The sequence below is a fragment of the Mauremys mutica genome, chromosome 18 (assembly GCF_020497125.1).
Source record: "Mauremys mutica isolate MM-2020 ecotype Southern chromosome 18, ASM2049712v1, whole genome shotgun sequence".
NCBI classification, from domain to species: Eukaryota; Metazoa; Chordata; order Testudines; family Geoemydidae; genus Mauremys; species Mauremys mutica.
In genome coordinates, this window is record NC_059089.1 from 1,633,560 (window position 1) to 1,649,342 (window position 15,783).

A 15,783-nucleotide genomic window follows, 5' to 3' on the forward strand; every position below is an offset into this window, starting at 1 on the left:
AAGTGGTTATGGGTGATTGCAGGAGTCAGGGAGGGCAGGGAACTGGGGTGTGTTTGAGAGGGGTGAAGGAGTAAGGGCTGGGGGTGTGAGGGGGTGCCGGGGTCAGGGAGGGCAGGGTGTTCAGGGTGCGGGAGTCAGGGCTGGGGGTGCAGGGTCTGGGAGGGAGTTAGGTTGCAGGAGCAGCTGGAGATTGGGGTGCAGGATCTGGCCAGATTTTAGGATGCAGGAGGGGGCTCAGGGTTGGGGCAGGAGGTTGGGGTGTGAAGTGCTTACCTGGGGCAGCTCCCATTTGGTGTGAGGGGTGCAGATGGCAATGTAGAGGGGTGTGTGCAGGAGCTCCCATTTGGTGCTCAGTGTGCGGTTGAGGATGTGGGGGGGGTGCAGGAGTCAGAGCATGGGGTGTGAGGGCTCGTTATGGGGAGGGGATGCAGGAGTCAGGTCTGGGGGCTGGGAGGGTGGGCTGGGGTCCTGGGGGTGCTCCCAGCCCCCTACCCTGAGTGGCTCAAGCAGGGGCTGTGGGCAGGGGGATATGTGATAGGGGAGTGCTTTGTAAAGCAGTGAGCAAGTGACCAGGGAGCTTTTCAAACAGGGCTGCTAACGGGGAGTTTTGTGAGGGAGTTTGGAAGGGGAGTGGGAAGGGGGTGAGGTACTCTTGCCATTCTTTAAAACATTTAAGCTATAATACAAACTTCTTGGTTGAAACAAAACCCCTATTGTTAACCTAGGTAGCTGTAAGAGAGAATGCAGGCAGAAGCCCAGCAGCAGAGTGGGGGCTATCCTGTTTACTGCACTCAATGTAGCATGTATGATTACCTGCCCTGTGGGCGGGTGGCTTACGTGTGCATTCGGTGCAAGGAGCTCCTGGCCCTCAGAGGCTTTGGAGGCCAGGGTGGTGGAACTGGAGACGCTAAGGGAGGCAGAGAAGTATGTTGATGAGGCTTTCCGGGACACTTGTAGATTTCTCCCACCTCCGGTCAGACAGCCACTGCGCTGATGAGGAGGATGAAAGGCCCAGGGAAGGAGAGCTGTCAATGGGAGCAGAGGGAAACCTTCCCATAGTTGGGACCCTCCTCCCAGATGGTGTTGGGGTAACCTCTTGCACTGAGATTACCCCAGGCATTAAGAAAAGGCAGCTGTTAGTAATTGGAGATTTGATCATTAGAAACAAGGATAGCTGGGTTTGTGATGACTAGGAGAACCGTATGGTGACTTGCCTGCTTGGTACAAAGGTTGCTGATTTCTCGAGGCATCTAGATAGATTTATGTGTAGTGCTGGGGAGGAGCCGGTGGTCGTGGTACATGTAGGCACCAATGACATAAGGAACGGTAGGTGAGACGTCCTGGAGGCCAAATTGAGTCTGCGAGGAAAGAGGCTGAAATCTGGGACCTCTATGGTGGCGTTCTCAGAAAAGCTTCCAGTTCCACGCACAGGGCCAGGTAGGCAGGCAGAGCTTCAGAGTCTCAATGGGTGGATGAGATGATGGTGTAGAGAGGAGGCGTTTAGATTGATTAGGAACTGGGGAAACTTTGGGGATGGGCTCCACCTAAACCAAAGTGGAACCAGACTGCTGGCATTTAACATTAAAAAGGTTGCAGAGCAGTTTTTAAACTAAGAGATGGGGGAAAGCCAATGGCTGCAGAGGAGCTCGTGGATCGGACAGAGACTTGTCTTAGAGGAGAGTCTAGTGATAGAGATTTTCTAGTTCTAGTCAGGAAGAGAGGCTGGAAGAGGATAAAGTAGGGGCCAGATCATTCACACACCCAAGAATCTGACACATCAGAAAAGGGCAGACAAATAAACAGTGACAAGTTTTTCAAGTGCTTGTACACAAATGCCAGAAGTCTAAATAATAAGATGGGTGAATTAGAGTGCCTCGTGTTAAAGGAGGATATTGACATAATAGGCATCACAGAAACCTGGTGGAGTGAGGACAATCAATGGGACACAATCATTCCAAGGTACAAAATATATCGGAAGGACAGAGCAGGTCATCCTCGGGGGGGGGGGGGAGGGGGAGTGGCACTGTATGTTTAAGAAAATGTAAACTCAAATGAAGTAAAAATCTTAAATGAAACTGCATGTTCCATAGAATCTGTACGGATAGTAATTCCATGCTCTAATAAGAATATAACAATAGGGATCTGTTATCGACCACCTGTCAAAGACAGTGATAGTGAGGATGAAATGCGAAGGGAGATTAGAGAGGCTATCAAAATAAAGAAGTCCATAATAGTGGGAGATTTCAATTATCCCCATATTGACTGGGTACATGTCACCTCAGGACAAAATGCAGAGACAAAATTTCTGGATACTTTAAACGACTGTTTCTTGGAGCAGCTGGTACAAGAACCCACAATGGGAGAAGCAACTCTCGATTTAGTCTTGAGTGGAGCGCAGGATCTAGTCCAAGGGCTAACTATAACAGGACCGCTTGGAAATAGTGACCATAATATAACAACATATAACATTCCTGTGGTGGGAAGAACAGCTCATCACTGGCATTTAATTTCAGGAAGGGGAACTATGCAAAAATGAGGGGGTTAGTTAAACAGAAATTAAAAGGTACAATGACTAGAGTGAAATCCCTGCAAGCTGCATGGACACTTCAAAAACACAATATTAGAGGCCCAACTTAAATATGTACCCCAAATTAAAAAACAGAGCAAAAGAACTAAAAAAGAGTCATCGTGGCTTAATGACCATGTAAAAGAAGCAGTGAGAGATAAAAAGGCAACTTTTAAAAAGTGGAAGTCAAATCCTAGTGAGGTACATAGAAAGGAGCATAAACACTACCAAATTAAGTGTAAAAATGTAATAAGAAAAGCCAAAGAGGAGTTTAAAGAAGGGGCTAGCCAAAAACTCAAAAGGTAATATTGTTTTTTAAGTACATCAAAAGCAGGAAGCCTGCTAAACAACCAGTGGGGCCACTGGAGGATTGAGATACGAAAGGAGCCCTTAAAGACGATAAAGTCATTGCGGAGAAACTAAATGGATTCTTTGCTTCAGTCTTCATGGCTGAGGATGTTGGTGAGATTCCCAAACCTTTTGTGGGTGACAAATCTGAGGAACTGCCACAGATTGAAGTGTCACTAGAGCAGGTTTTGGAACTACTTGATAAACTTAACTGTAACAAGTCACCGGAACCAGATGGTATTTACCAAGAGTTCTGAAGGAACTCAAATGTGAAATTGAGGAACTATTAGCTATGGTTTGTAACCTGTCCTTTAAATCGGCTTCTGTACCCAATGACTGGAAGATTGCTAATGTAATGCCAATATTTAAAAAGGGCTCTAGAGGCGATCCTGGCAGTTGCAGACTGGTAAGTCTAATGTCTGTGCCAGGCAAATTAGTTTAAACAATAGTAAAGGAATAAAATTGTCAGGCACATAGAAGAACAAAAATTGTTGAGCAAAAGTCAATATGGTTTCTGTAAAGGGAAATCATGTCTTACTAATCTATTAGAGTTCTTTGAAGGTGTCAACAAACATGTGGACAAGGGGGAATCCAGTGGACATAGTGTACTTAGATTTCCAGAAAGCCTTTGACAAGGTCCCTCACCAAAGGCTCTTACATAAATTGTTATCATGGGATAAGAGGGAAGATCTTTTCATGGATTGAGAACTGGTTAAAAGACAGGGAACAAAGGGTAGGAATAAATGGTAAATTTTCAGAATGGAGAGGAGTAACTAGTGGTGTTCCCCAAGGGTCAGTCCTAGGACCAATCCTTTTCAACGTATTCATAAATGATCTGGAGAAAGGGGTAAACAGTGAGGTGGCAAAGTTTGCAGATGATACTTGTGACGATGCGGTTCTGATGGGACCCAACTGAGAGTGACAAATCGCTTAAAACAGGGCAGTTACAGCCCAAGGCTGGGATTTTTCCACCTCTAAGGCAAACGAAACCAGCCAGACAAAGAGGACTTTGGTTTCACCCCACTGGTTAACCACAAGTCACACAAGCAATTCCCTTAGACGCTCCAGTCTTCCAGTATCACCACCAGTGCCACTCATCCTGGGGATGAATGGTTATGAAAACCAACACCCCAATACAAGAAAAAGGTTCTCTCGATCCGAAGGAATCAAGCCCCAGACCCAGGTCAATATACACATCAGATCTTACCCACAAATCACGCTGTTGCCAATCCTTTAGAGTCTAAAGGTTTATTCATAAAAGAAAAAACATAGAGATGAGAGCTAGAATTGGTTAAATGGAATCAATTACATGCAGTAATGGCAAAGTTCTTAGTTCAGGCTTGTAGCAGTGATGGAGTAAATTGCAGGTTCAAATCAAGTCTCTGGAGTACATCCTCCTCTGGGATGGGTCAGTCAGTCCTTTGTTGAGAGCTTCAGTTTGTAGCAAAGTTCCTCCAGAGGTAAGAAGCAGGATTAAAAACAAGATGGAGATGAGGCATCAGCCTTTTATAGGCTTTTCCAGGTGTAAGAACACTTCTTCGTTCTGACTGTTGAAAATTACAGCAAAATGGCGTCTGGAGTCCCATGGGCAAGTCCCTGCATACTTTGCTGAGTTACAAGGCATATCTGCCTTCTCTCAATGGGTCAGTTGAATAGCTGATGGTCCTTAATGGGCCATCAAGCAGGTGAGGCAGAGCTAACACCAGCTTGTCTGGGATGTCTCCCAGAAGCACAGCATAAGTTGGAAATACAGACAGGATAGAGCTAATACTCATAACTTCAACTACAAAATGATACATACATATAGACCCCATAATTATAACCAGCAACCCATAACCTGGTCTTGGACACCTTATATGACCCCCTTTACATAAGATTTGGTGCCACTATTTGGTGTTCTATATGGTCCCAGATTATATCAATAATGTCACAATACTAAACTGCTCAAGATAGTTAAGACCAAAGCAAACTGTGAAGAACTTCAAAAAGATCTCACAAAACTAAGTGACTGGGCAACAAAATGGCAAATGTGTATAAATGTCAAGTAATGCAGATTGGGAAAAATAACCCCAACTATACATACAATATGATGGGGGCAAAATTAGGCTAATCAGGAAAAACATCTTTTTGTCATTGTGGATAGTTCTCTGAAGACATCCAGCAATGTGCAGCAGAAGTCAAAAAAGCAAACAGGATGTTAGGAATTATTTTAAAAGGGATAGACAGTAATACGGAGAATATCTTATTGCCCTTGTATAAATCAATGGAAATAACTAATTTAGACCCCATCATTTTCTATGTATATTTGGGATTATGTTTGCCAATGGGCTGCACTATGTGTTATCCTGACATCGAGTACTGCTGAGATCCTGCATTCAATAATATCCCTGCCCTTCCTGTTCCCGTTCTCCACTGAGCCCCACGCTTATGTTCCCAGCTTCCCTAGGGGTCTGTCTTTGTCTCTGGACCCATCTGTCAGCAAGAAGCAGTGCCAGGGAGACTTTGATTTCTGGGACGTGGATTTACTTTCTGTGTGTTTTAAGAGACTCTGAAATTGAGTGTCTGTGACATTAAGCACAGTACAAACTGGACTGTTAACAGCTGTGTCACCTCAGTTCCCCAGGCTGGGGTGCCTTTTACACTGCTCTACTGTGAGAGCAGCCACTCCTGGGCAGTTCACATGCAGTCTCCAGCATGTAACTCGCTCCCAGCTACACAGTATTGAGTGCTGCTAGACAGTGACTCACAAATTACAGTGCCCCACAGGAGAACCCCAGAAAATTCTCTGGTCCCAGACTTCCCCCAGAAATGTGCATCTTGCACTGTCCAGCACACTCCTGAACAATGGGAGCTCATATGAAATCTGTTGTTTCATCAGTGGAAAATGACATGCACCAGCCTTGTTATTCCAAATGGAGTTTCCAACACACTTTAATCCAAACACACTGGTTTGATAAAAAAAGGAAACAAAATTATTAACTACTGAAAAAAAAGATTTTAAGTGACTACAAGTAATGAGGCATAAAAGTCAGAATTGTTTATGAAAGAAATGCAAAGATAAAACACAAACTAATGTTTAACTTAACAAGCTAAAAGGGATTTAAAACAAATGTTTCTCTCGCCATGTGCTGAGACAGGCTGGTTTTCCTTTCAGCCAGGACTCCCCCTAACCTGCCCCTGCTGCCCACATTCAGTTCTTCAGGAGTTGTCATGAGCAGAGCGAAAGGGGGTGGGGGGGGAGAGAGTCTCATGCATTTTCCTCACCTCTTTTTATAATTCAGTCCTTTGTACTAGAAACCACTTCAGTTCCCAGCTGAGTCATGGTGACAGGCTGTCATAGATACGAGCTTCTAGTGTCTCTGTGATGGAATGTAAATGTCATCTTCACACCTTCCCCCTGGTGGAGAATGGCTATTTGACCAGCTGTTTGTCTTGCTGTCTCTGAGGAACTTAAGGTTAGGGTTGCAGCTTTTTCAGTAATATCATACCGTAAAATCTCATCACTTTCCATACAATGTTGCTACACATTGTAACAGGAGTATGAGAGGGTAGCCGTGTTAGTCTGGATCTGTAAAAGCAGCAAAGAATCCTGTGGCACCTTATAGACTAACAGACAATTAGCAGCATGAGCTTTCGTGGGTGAATACCCACTTCTTCGGATGCAAGTAGTGGAAATTTCCAGGGGCAGGTATATATATGCAAGCTAGAGATAACGAGGTTAGTTCAATCAGGGAGGATGAGGCCCTGTTCTAGCAGTAGAGGTGTGAAAACCAAGGGAGGAGAAACTGGTTCTGTAGTTGGCAAGCCATTCACAGTCTTTGTTTAATCCTGAGCTGATGGTGTCAAATTTGCAGATGAACTGAAGCTCAGCAGTTTCTCTTTGAAGTATGGTCCTAAAGTTTTTTGCTGGAGGATGGCCACCTTAAGATCTGCTATTGTGTGTCCAGGGAGGTTGAAGTGTTCTCCTACAGGTTTTTGAATATTGCCATTCCTAATATCTGATTTGTGTCCATTTATCCATACAAACGGACTTCACTAAAATAAGACAGGAGATCTACATTACTCACATCACCTCTCTACAAAGGAAAAAGGACTGTAAGCTGTCTAAACTCTTACCTGCTACGGGGGCCACAACTGTGGTACCCCTAACCCACCCAGCAATATCGTCAATCTATCCAACCACACACTCAGCGCAGAAGAAAAGTCTGTCCTATCTCGGGGACTCTCTTTCTGCCCTGCCACCCCCACCAACATGATACAGTTCTGTGGCGATCTGGAAGCCTACTTTTGCCGTCTCCGACTGAAAGAATACTTTCAGGACAACACTGAACAACGCACTGATACACAGTTACCCTCCCACCAACAGCACAAGAAGAAGAACTCCACATGGACTCCTCCTGAGGGTCGAAATGACAGTCTGGACCTATACATTGAATGCTTCCGCCGACGTGCACAGGCAGAAATTGTGGAAAAACAACATCGCTTGCCTCATAACCTCAGTCGTGCAGAACGCAATGCCATCCACAGCCTCAGAAACCATCCTGACATTATAATCAAAGAGGCTGATAAAGGAGGTGCTGTAGTCATGAACAGGTCTGACTACCAAAAGGAGGCCGCCAGACAACTCTCCAATACCAAATTCTACAGGCCACTTCCCTTAGATCCCACTGAGGAATACACTAAGAAACTGCATCATCTACTCAGGACACTCCCTACGCTAACACCGGAACAAATCAACATACCCTTAGAGCCCCGACCAGGGTTATTCTATCTACTACCCAAGATCCACAAACCCGGAAATCCTGGACGCCCCATCATCTCGGGCATTGGAACTCTCACTGAAGGACTGTCTGGATATGTGGACTCTCTACTCAGACCCTATGCCACCAGCACTCCCAGCTATCTCCGTGACACCACTGATTTCCTGAGGAAACTACAATGCATTGGTGACCTTCCAGAAAACACCATCCTAGCCACCATGGATGTAGAGGCTCTCTACACAAACATCCCAAACACAGATGGAATACAAGCTGTCAGGAACAGTATCCCTGATGATGCCACAGCACAACTGGTTGCTGAGCTCTGTGCCTTTATCCTCACACACAACTATTTCAAATTTGATGACAATATATATCCCCAGATCAGTGGCACCGCTATGGGCACCCGCATGGCCCCACAATATGCCAATATTTTTATGGCCGACCTGGAACAACGCTTCCTCAGCTCCCGTCCACTCACGCCCCTTCTCTACCTATGCTACATTGATGACATCTTCATCATCTGGACCCATGGGAAGGAGAGTCTGGAAAAATTCCACCAAGATTTCAACAGCTTCCATCCCACCATCAACCTCAGCCTGGACCAATCTACACGGGAGGTCCACTTTCTAGACACCACGGTGCAAATAAGTGATGGTCACATTAACACCACCTTATACCGAAAACCTACCGACCGCTATGCCTACCTTCATGCCTCCAGCTTCCATCCCAGGCACACCAAAAGATCCATTGTCTACAGCCAAGCACTGAGGTACAACCGCATCTGCTCTAACCCCTCAGACAAAGACCAACACCTACAAAATCTCCACCAAGCATTCTCAAAACTACAGTACCCACACGAGGAAATAAGGAAACAGATCAACAGAGCCAGACGTGTACCCAGAAGCCTCCTACTGCAAGACAAACCCAAGAAAGAAACCAACAAGACTCCACTGGCCATCACATACAGTCCCCAGCTCAAACCCCTCCAACACCTCATCAGGGATCTACAACCCATCCTGGACAATGATCCCACACTTTCACAGGCCTTGGGTGGCAGGCCAGGTTGGCAGGTTGTTTGTGGGCGAGGACTGAAGCATATTCTCACCAGCAACTGCACACCGCACCATAGTAACTCTAGCTCAGGAACCAATCCATGCAACAAACCTCGATGCCAACTCTGCCCACATATCTACACCAGCGACACCATCACAGGACCTAACCAGATCAGCCACACCATCACCGGTTCATTCACCTGCACATCCACCAATGTAATATATGCCATCATATGCCAGCAATGCCCCTCTGCTATGTACATCGGCCAAACTGGACAGTCTCTAAGGAAAAGGATAAATGGACACAAATCAGATATTAGGAATGGCAATATTCAAAAACCTGTAGGACACTTCAACCTCCCTGGCCACACAATAGCAGATCTTAAGGTGGCCATCCTCCAGCAAAAAAACTTTAGGACCAGACTTCAAAGAGAAACTGCTGAGCTTCAGTTCATCTGTGAATACCCACTTCTTCGGATGCAAGTAGTGGAAATTTCCAGGGGCAGGTATATATGCAAGCAGGAAGCAAGCTAAGGATAACGAGGTTAGTTCAATCAGGGAGGATGAGGCCCTGTTCTAGCAGTAGAGGTGTGAAAACCAAGGGAGGAGAAACTGGTTCTGTAGTTGGCAAGCCATTCACAGTCTTTGTTTAATCCTCAGGATTAAACAAAGCTCAGGATTAAACAAAGACTGTGAATGGCTTGCCAACTACAGAACCAGTTTCTCCTCCCTTGGTTTTCACATCTCTACTGCTAGAACAGGGCCTCATCCTCCCTGATTGAACTAACCTCGTTTTCCCTAGCTTGCTTCCTGCTTGCCTATATATACCTGCCCCTGGAAATTTCCACTACTTGCACCCACGAAAGCTCATGCTGCTAATTGTCTGTTAGTCTATAAGGTGCCACAGGATTCTTTGCTGCTTGTATTGTAACAGGAGGATATTCAGTAGATTGCCTTTTCAAATGGTACCTCACAAGCCCTACAGTGATAAATGAAGGGGAGGGGAGGGATCTCCCTTTTATAAACACCCAGCCAGCCAGTTGGCTGTAAAATCCCTAATGGTGCGAGTTCTCTGCTTGCTTTACCTCTAAAGGGTAACAAGCCAACAGGGTTTAAAAAAAAAAAAGTATTGGGCACCTGACCAAAAGAGCCAATGGAAAGGCTAGAACTTTGTTAAATGGGAAAGTAACTTTCCCTTTGTCTGTTGTTCTCCGGAGAAGGCGACACGGAGTAGCAATGCTGTGTATGGCTTGAATCAGGTATGAAAATTCATCTTCCATACCTAGAAGAAATGATTTGGCCAGGGAATGTTTAGACAGACACAATCAGGTTTATTTTTTATTTTGGCTTTTGGATCTCCTCTATGCTATCCCAGATGCTTTTGTTTGCTTGTAAGCTTTAAGCTGAACCCTCAAGAAATCTGTTTTGGGTGCTTACAAAAATTTTCTTTTAAGATCTAGCAAAAGCCTAAGTTCCAGATGTATTGTTTTCCTTTTCAATTTTAATAAAATTTACCTCTTTTAAGAACAGGATTGGATTTTTGGTGTCCTAAGAAGTTTGTGTGTGTTTGATTATCTGGTAGCCACAGCTAATTTCCTTTGTTTTCTTTCTCAGCTTCTTCCCAGAGGGGAGGTGAAAGGGCTTGAGGGTGCCCCATAGGGAAGAATTCTCAAGCGCTCCTTCCTGGGTCCAAGGGTTTGGGGTTTTTTTGCCTTTGGGTGGTGGCAGCATTTACCAAGCCAAGGTCAGAGAGAAGCTGTAACTTTGGGGGTTTAATACAAGTCTAGAGTGGCACAAATTAATTTGTAGAATCCTGTCGGGCCCCCACTTTCTGCACTCGGAGTGACAGAGTGGGGATTCAGCCCTGACACATACTATGAACAAAATTGATCATAATTTTCTAGAAGAGTGAACATAGGGGAACAGTAGCACAGTGTCTGTGTGTTCCCAACATATATGTGGGTATTCTAGTCCGTCCCAAGCAATGTGTTCGGCATCTTCAAACACCTGAGGAACCGGTCCTGGGAATTGACTGGTTTATTAAGTGACACTGTATGGAATTGAGAGACACTTTATATTATTATTATTTTATTATAAATACTGTGGCAAATTGCCGGTACGGTTATGCTGGGTCTCGCGCTTTCTCTTCTTTGGGGAAGGTACAGGGTGCCATTGCTTGCCTCTGAATCGGTATTTTAATTACCCCACTAGTGTCCTTGAGAAGGGGAGTGGAGAGGGAGGGACCTGGGCCCGCCCTCTTCTCCAGGTCCCAACCCAGGGGCCCTGAGGTTAGTGGTGAACCACTTGAACTGGCGGTTCCTTCCCCTGGGCTACTTCCCTTTCCTGCCCTTCAGCTTGTGGAGGGGCTTCTTGCCCTCCTTCTACACAAGCCAGGTGCCCCTTACCTAGGGTTTTTGGATTTCTCAGCCCACCGCAGCACTCCTCCAAACTTTCCTTTTGTCTCTCTTCAAAACTCTTCTCTGCTCCAACCAAACCTTCCTGCTCCAACTCCCACACTGTCTGACTGAAGCAGGGGTTTTTATCACCTGACTGACTGCTGGTGCTCTAATTCATCTATAGCAAACTTTCTTCCCTCTGCAGGGAATAAGGCTCCCTGCTAACCCTCTCCTGCTGCCCTCTGGCCAGGCTGTATCACACTGTGTACTGAGAACTCCAAGGCTTTTCCATGCCATGTGCTGTGAAGCTTGTGTTTGGGACACAGGAATTAGAAGCCACTTGGCAAAAGGAATATAAAGGGGAGCTGCATCATCTCCATTTTGTCTTCAATCCCCCTTCCTACCTCTGGAGCAACTTCTCTACAAACTGAAGGCTTGAACAAAGGACTGAATAATGTGGATGTTTACCAGAGAGCCTTTCAAGCCAGAAACTCACCAATACTTCTAAGAACCAGCTGTATAGATTTCTGAATGTGTCTGACTGCTTTCCCATTTAACAACTCCCTCTTTCTTTCTTTCTTTCTTTCTTTCTTTCTTTCTTTCTTTCTTTCTTTCTTTCTTTCTTTCTTTCTTTCTTTCTTTCTTTCTTTCTTTCTTTCTTTCTTTCTTTTATAATAAACCTTTAGTTTAGATGCTTTCTTGCTTATAAACCTTTAGTTTAGATGCCAATGATTGGCTGGCATCATAGTATTTTGAGTAAGATCCAAACCTATACTGACCTGGTAATGTGGCTGACTCTGGGGTCAGAAGAACACTTTGTTTATGTGAGCAGAGTTTTTAAATAACCTCTCACTGTGCTGGACCTAGTTGCTGATTGGGAGTCAGAAAACAGGGATGCAATAAAGGGGGCCGTGTGATTTCTTTTTTCAGTTTCTTGATAACCAGTGTCGGGGATCAGAAGCACAGTTGGTGACTGGTCGGTGAGTTTAACTTCCGTGTTAACCACCAGTTTGGGGAGCCTCTGCTCTCCCTTTTTCAGCCTGCCCTGGTCTTGGCATTTTCAGTGAGGACTAGCCCAGGCACACCGGGTCACACCAAGTATTAAAGTTAAATTAATAGAATGTTTTTTATGACAAAGTTTTATGAAATCAATGGAACTCCTTTGTTTTCTTTCATCTGAGCAGGGTTTCCATTTTCCAAACCTGATGTGATCTCCCAGCTGGAACAAGGGGAAGAGCCATGGGTCTCAGACCTGCAGGGTTCAGAGGGAAAACAGACCCTGAGATCTCCCTGCAGAGGTGAGGAAACATTAAACCAACTCTGAGTGTGAAAGTGCCTGAAGGAAACATCTGGGATGCCCTACGAAGCCCTTGAGAGGTCTCTCAGTTCATTATTGTTGCCAGCAGGGGTCATATCCTCAGGGTAACTATAGCTCATGGCTTCCCGTAGATTCTAGCAGACACCAGGCAGTAGCTTCCTCCCTTCCCCTTGAGAATTTGGATGGGATTTGAAACCCAAATTGATCCCCTGCTCTCTCCTGTTTTGGGGAAGAGTATGGGGGAGTTCAGTTTGTGATTTTTATTTGACCTCCCGCCAGCACTTAGTTTGTTTTGGCTTTTCACTTTTCATCCCTGTTTGATGTTTCTGTCTTTTTCACAGCAGGTGATGCAATGGCATGTGAGAAAGAGGAGCAGAATTCTCAGCAGAAAAATGTTCAGCAAGTGGATAAACACAGAGCATTATTGCAAAGATCAAAAAGCAATGTGTCCAGGAGTCATGAGGAGGAAAAGTCCTGTGAGATTCAGCACAGACCAGAGAGAGAACAAGGAAACCAGCCGGGGGTGAAAATGGGTAAACGTATTTCCTCTCAGGGAACTCAGAAGGACCTCAAGGAAACCACAACAAAGCAGGAAATCATCATTGGAAAGAGAAAAAATACATACACAGTGTGTGGAAAAAAGTTATGTGACTACTCAGCGCTTCTTAATTATCAGAGAATCCACACAGGGGACAGGCCCTACGAATGCCGTGAGTGTGGGAAAAGCTTCACTGAAAGATCAAACCTTTCTAGACATAAGAGAATCCACACAGGGGACAAGCCCTACGAATGCCGTGAGTGTGGGAAAACCTTCAATCGCAGATCAGCCCTTTTTACCCATCAGAGAATCCACACAGGGGACAGGCCCTACGAATGCCGTGAGTGTGGGAAAACCTTCATTTACAGATCAGGCCTTTCTCGGCATCAGAGAATCCACACGGGGGACAGGCCCTACGAATGCCGTGAGTGTGGGAAAACCTTCACTCGAATATCAACCCTTTCTGTTCATCAGAGAATCCACACAGGGGAGAGGCCCTATGAATGCCGTGAGTGCGGGAAAAGCTTCTCTAGCAGCTCAGCCCTTATTCAGCATCAGAGAATCCACACAGACGAGAGGCCCTATGAATGCAGTGAGTGTGGGAAAAGCTTCTGTAGCAGCTCAGCCCTTTCTAAACATCAGAGAATCCACACAGGGAAGAGTCCCTATGAATGCCGTGAGTGTGGGAAAAGCTTCTCTAGCAGCTCAGCCCTTATTCAGCATCAGAGAATCCACACAGACGAGAGGCCCTATGAATGCAGTGAGTGTGGGAAAAGCTTCTGTAGCAGCTCAGTCCTTTCTAAACATCAGAGAATCCACACAGGGGAGAGGCCCTATGAATGCCGTGAGTGTGGGAAAACCTTCAATTGCCGCTCAAACCTTATTATTCATCAGAGAATCCACACAGGGGAGAGGCCCTATGAATGCCGTGAGTGTGGGAAAAGCTTCTATAGCAGCTCAGCCCTTTCTAAACATCAGAGAATCCACACAGATGAGAGGCCCTATGAATGCAGTGAGTGTGGGAAAAGCTTCTATAGCAGCTCAGCCCTTTCTAAACATCAGAGAATCCACACAGGGGAGAGGCCCTTTGAATGCAGTGAGTGTGGGAAAAGCTTCACTCACAGCTCTCACCTTAATGGGCATCAGAGAATCCACACAGGAGAGAGGCCGTATGTATGCCGTGAGTGTGGGAAAACTTTCAATCACAGCTCGCACCTTCTTACCCATCTCAGAATTCACACAGGGGAGAGGCCCTACGAATGCCGTGAGTGTGGGAAAAACTTCATTTACCGCCAGCAGCTTATCAGCCATCAGAGAATCCACACAGGTCTGAGACCCAATGGAAGCAGTGAGTGTGGGAAACCCTTGTCTTGCCACTGAGCCCATGTGAGCCATCAGAGAATCTGCAAGGGGGATCAATACCACAAACCCTCTAGGGCTATCGATACTTTCATACTTTTCCTGATTCCCACAGAGTAACTTTTAAAAGCTGTTTGAACTGCATGAAGCACCGATATCCCTCAGCTTGGCCAGATGAGTGGCCCATTTTTGCATTTTGCAGTTTGACCTCTTTGAGGTGGACCCATTTGTCCTTTCTATCAACTCCATTGTCCCTTGAGTAATTCAAGTGTGTCCTTCCCATAAGAAACAAGGGAGCATCACAGTTATACCATTCCTCCTATTGCAGTTATTGTTAGAGTCACCAATGATACATATTGTAGCATTGCCAATTGTTCTCACGTTGCTCTGGGTTGTGCTGAAGAGCAGTTATCATGGGAACTTTTCATATTACATTTAAAAGAAGAGGAGCAGGGGCAGGAAAAAAGTGTCATTTCCGCTGCTGTGATACTGGAAGGAGATGTAAAAAGCGACAGAGTCCTGTGGCACCTTATAGACTAAAAAATGTTTTGAAGCATAAGCAATATACCAAAACCTACAGGATAACACTTCAGTCTCCCTGGACACACAATCGCAGATTTAAAAATAGCCATCCTGCAGCAAAAAAACTTCAGACTCAGACTTCAAAGAGAAACTGCTGAGTTTCAGTTTATTTGCAAATTTGACACCATCAGCTCAGGATTCAACAAAGACTGTGAATGGCTTGTCAACTACAAAGGCAGCTTCTCCTTCCTTGGTGTTCACACCTCCACTGCTAGAAGAGAGCCTCATCCTCCCTGATTGAACTAACCTTGTTATCTCTAGTCTGATTCTTGCTTGCATATTTATACACGCCTCTGGAAATTTCCACTCCATGCATCTGACGAAGTGGGGATTCATCCACGAAAGCTTATGCGCCAATACGTCTGTTAGTCTACAAGGTGCCACAGGACTCTTTGTCACGTTGTACAGATCTGGACTAACACAGCTACCTCTCTGATACTTGAAAGGAGATGGGGTGACTCAGAGATTCTCTCCTTTCCCATCACGGCAAAACTTTTACCTTTTGACTGAGCCAGGCAGAGTTTATCGTCATCACATTCTACCCCTCCACTTCTCAAAATGTCATATGATGAAGTGTTCTCAGTTGTCTGTGCTTGGAGATGATGCTTTGACTTATTTAATCCTGTACCAGAGTTGCTGTGACTCGAGATGAAAGTATCAAAGGCCTGGAAGGGGAATTCAAATGGATCCTAAAGGCACAGTGTCATCATTTAGAGTTTAAATCCCAGGTTCCATCTATTGGTAAAGCCAATTCTGGCAAGGGAGCTGTTTTTTCCTCCATTATGGGGATGCTGGGATACTAAACATGTTGTAAATAACATAACTGGCTATGGAGACAGTGCTGAGCGAAGCAGATTTGAATGG

At 45.3% G+C, this 15,783-nt stretch overlaps 1 protein-coding gene across 1 annotated transcript in view; it reads left to right on the forward strand.

Annotated features, from left to right (window-relative positions):
* The first annotated feature begins 12,940 nt into the window (after positions 1 to 12,940).
* Positions 12,941 to 15,783, forward strand: part of LOC123352276 (zinc finger protein 850-like) — a 296,363-nt gene continuing 293,520 nt past the window's right edge. The window contains exon 1 of the mRNA XM_044992138.1: positions 12,941 to 14,262. Within this exon, the coding sequence (XP_044848073.1) occupies positions 12,970 to 14,262 (1,293 nt within the window). The 5' untranslated portion in view covers positions 12,941 to 12,969. The remainder of the gene's footprint in view (positions 14,263 to 15,783) is intronic.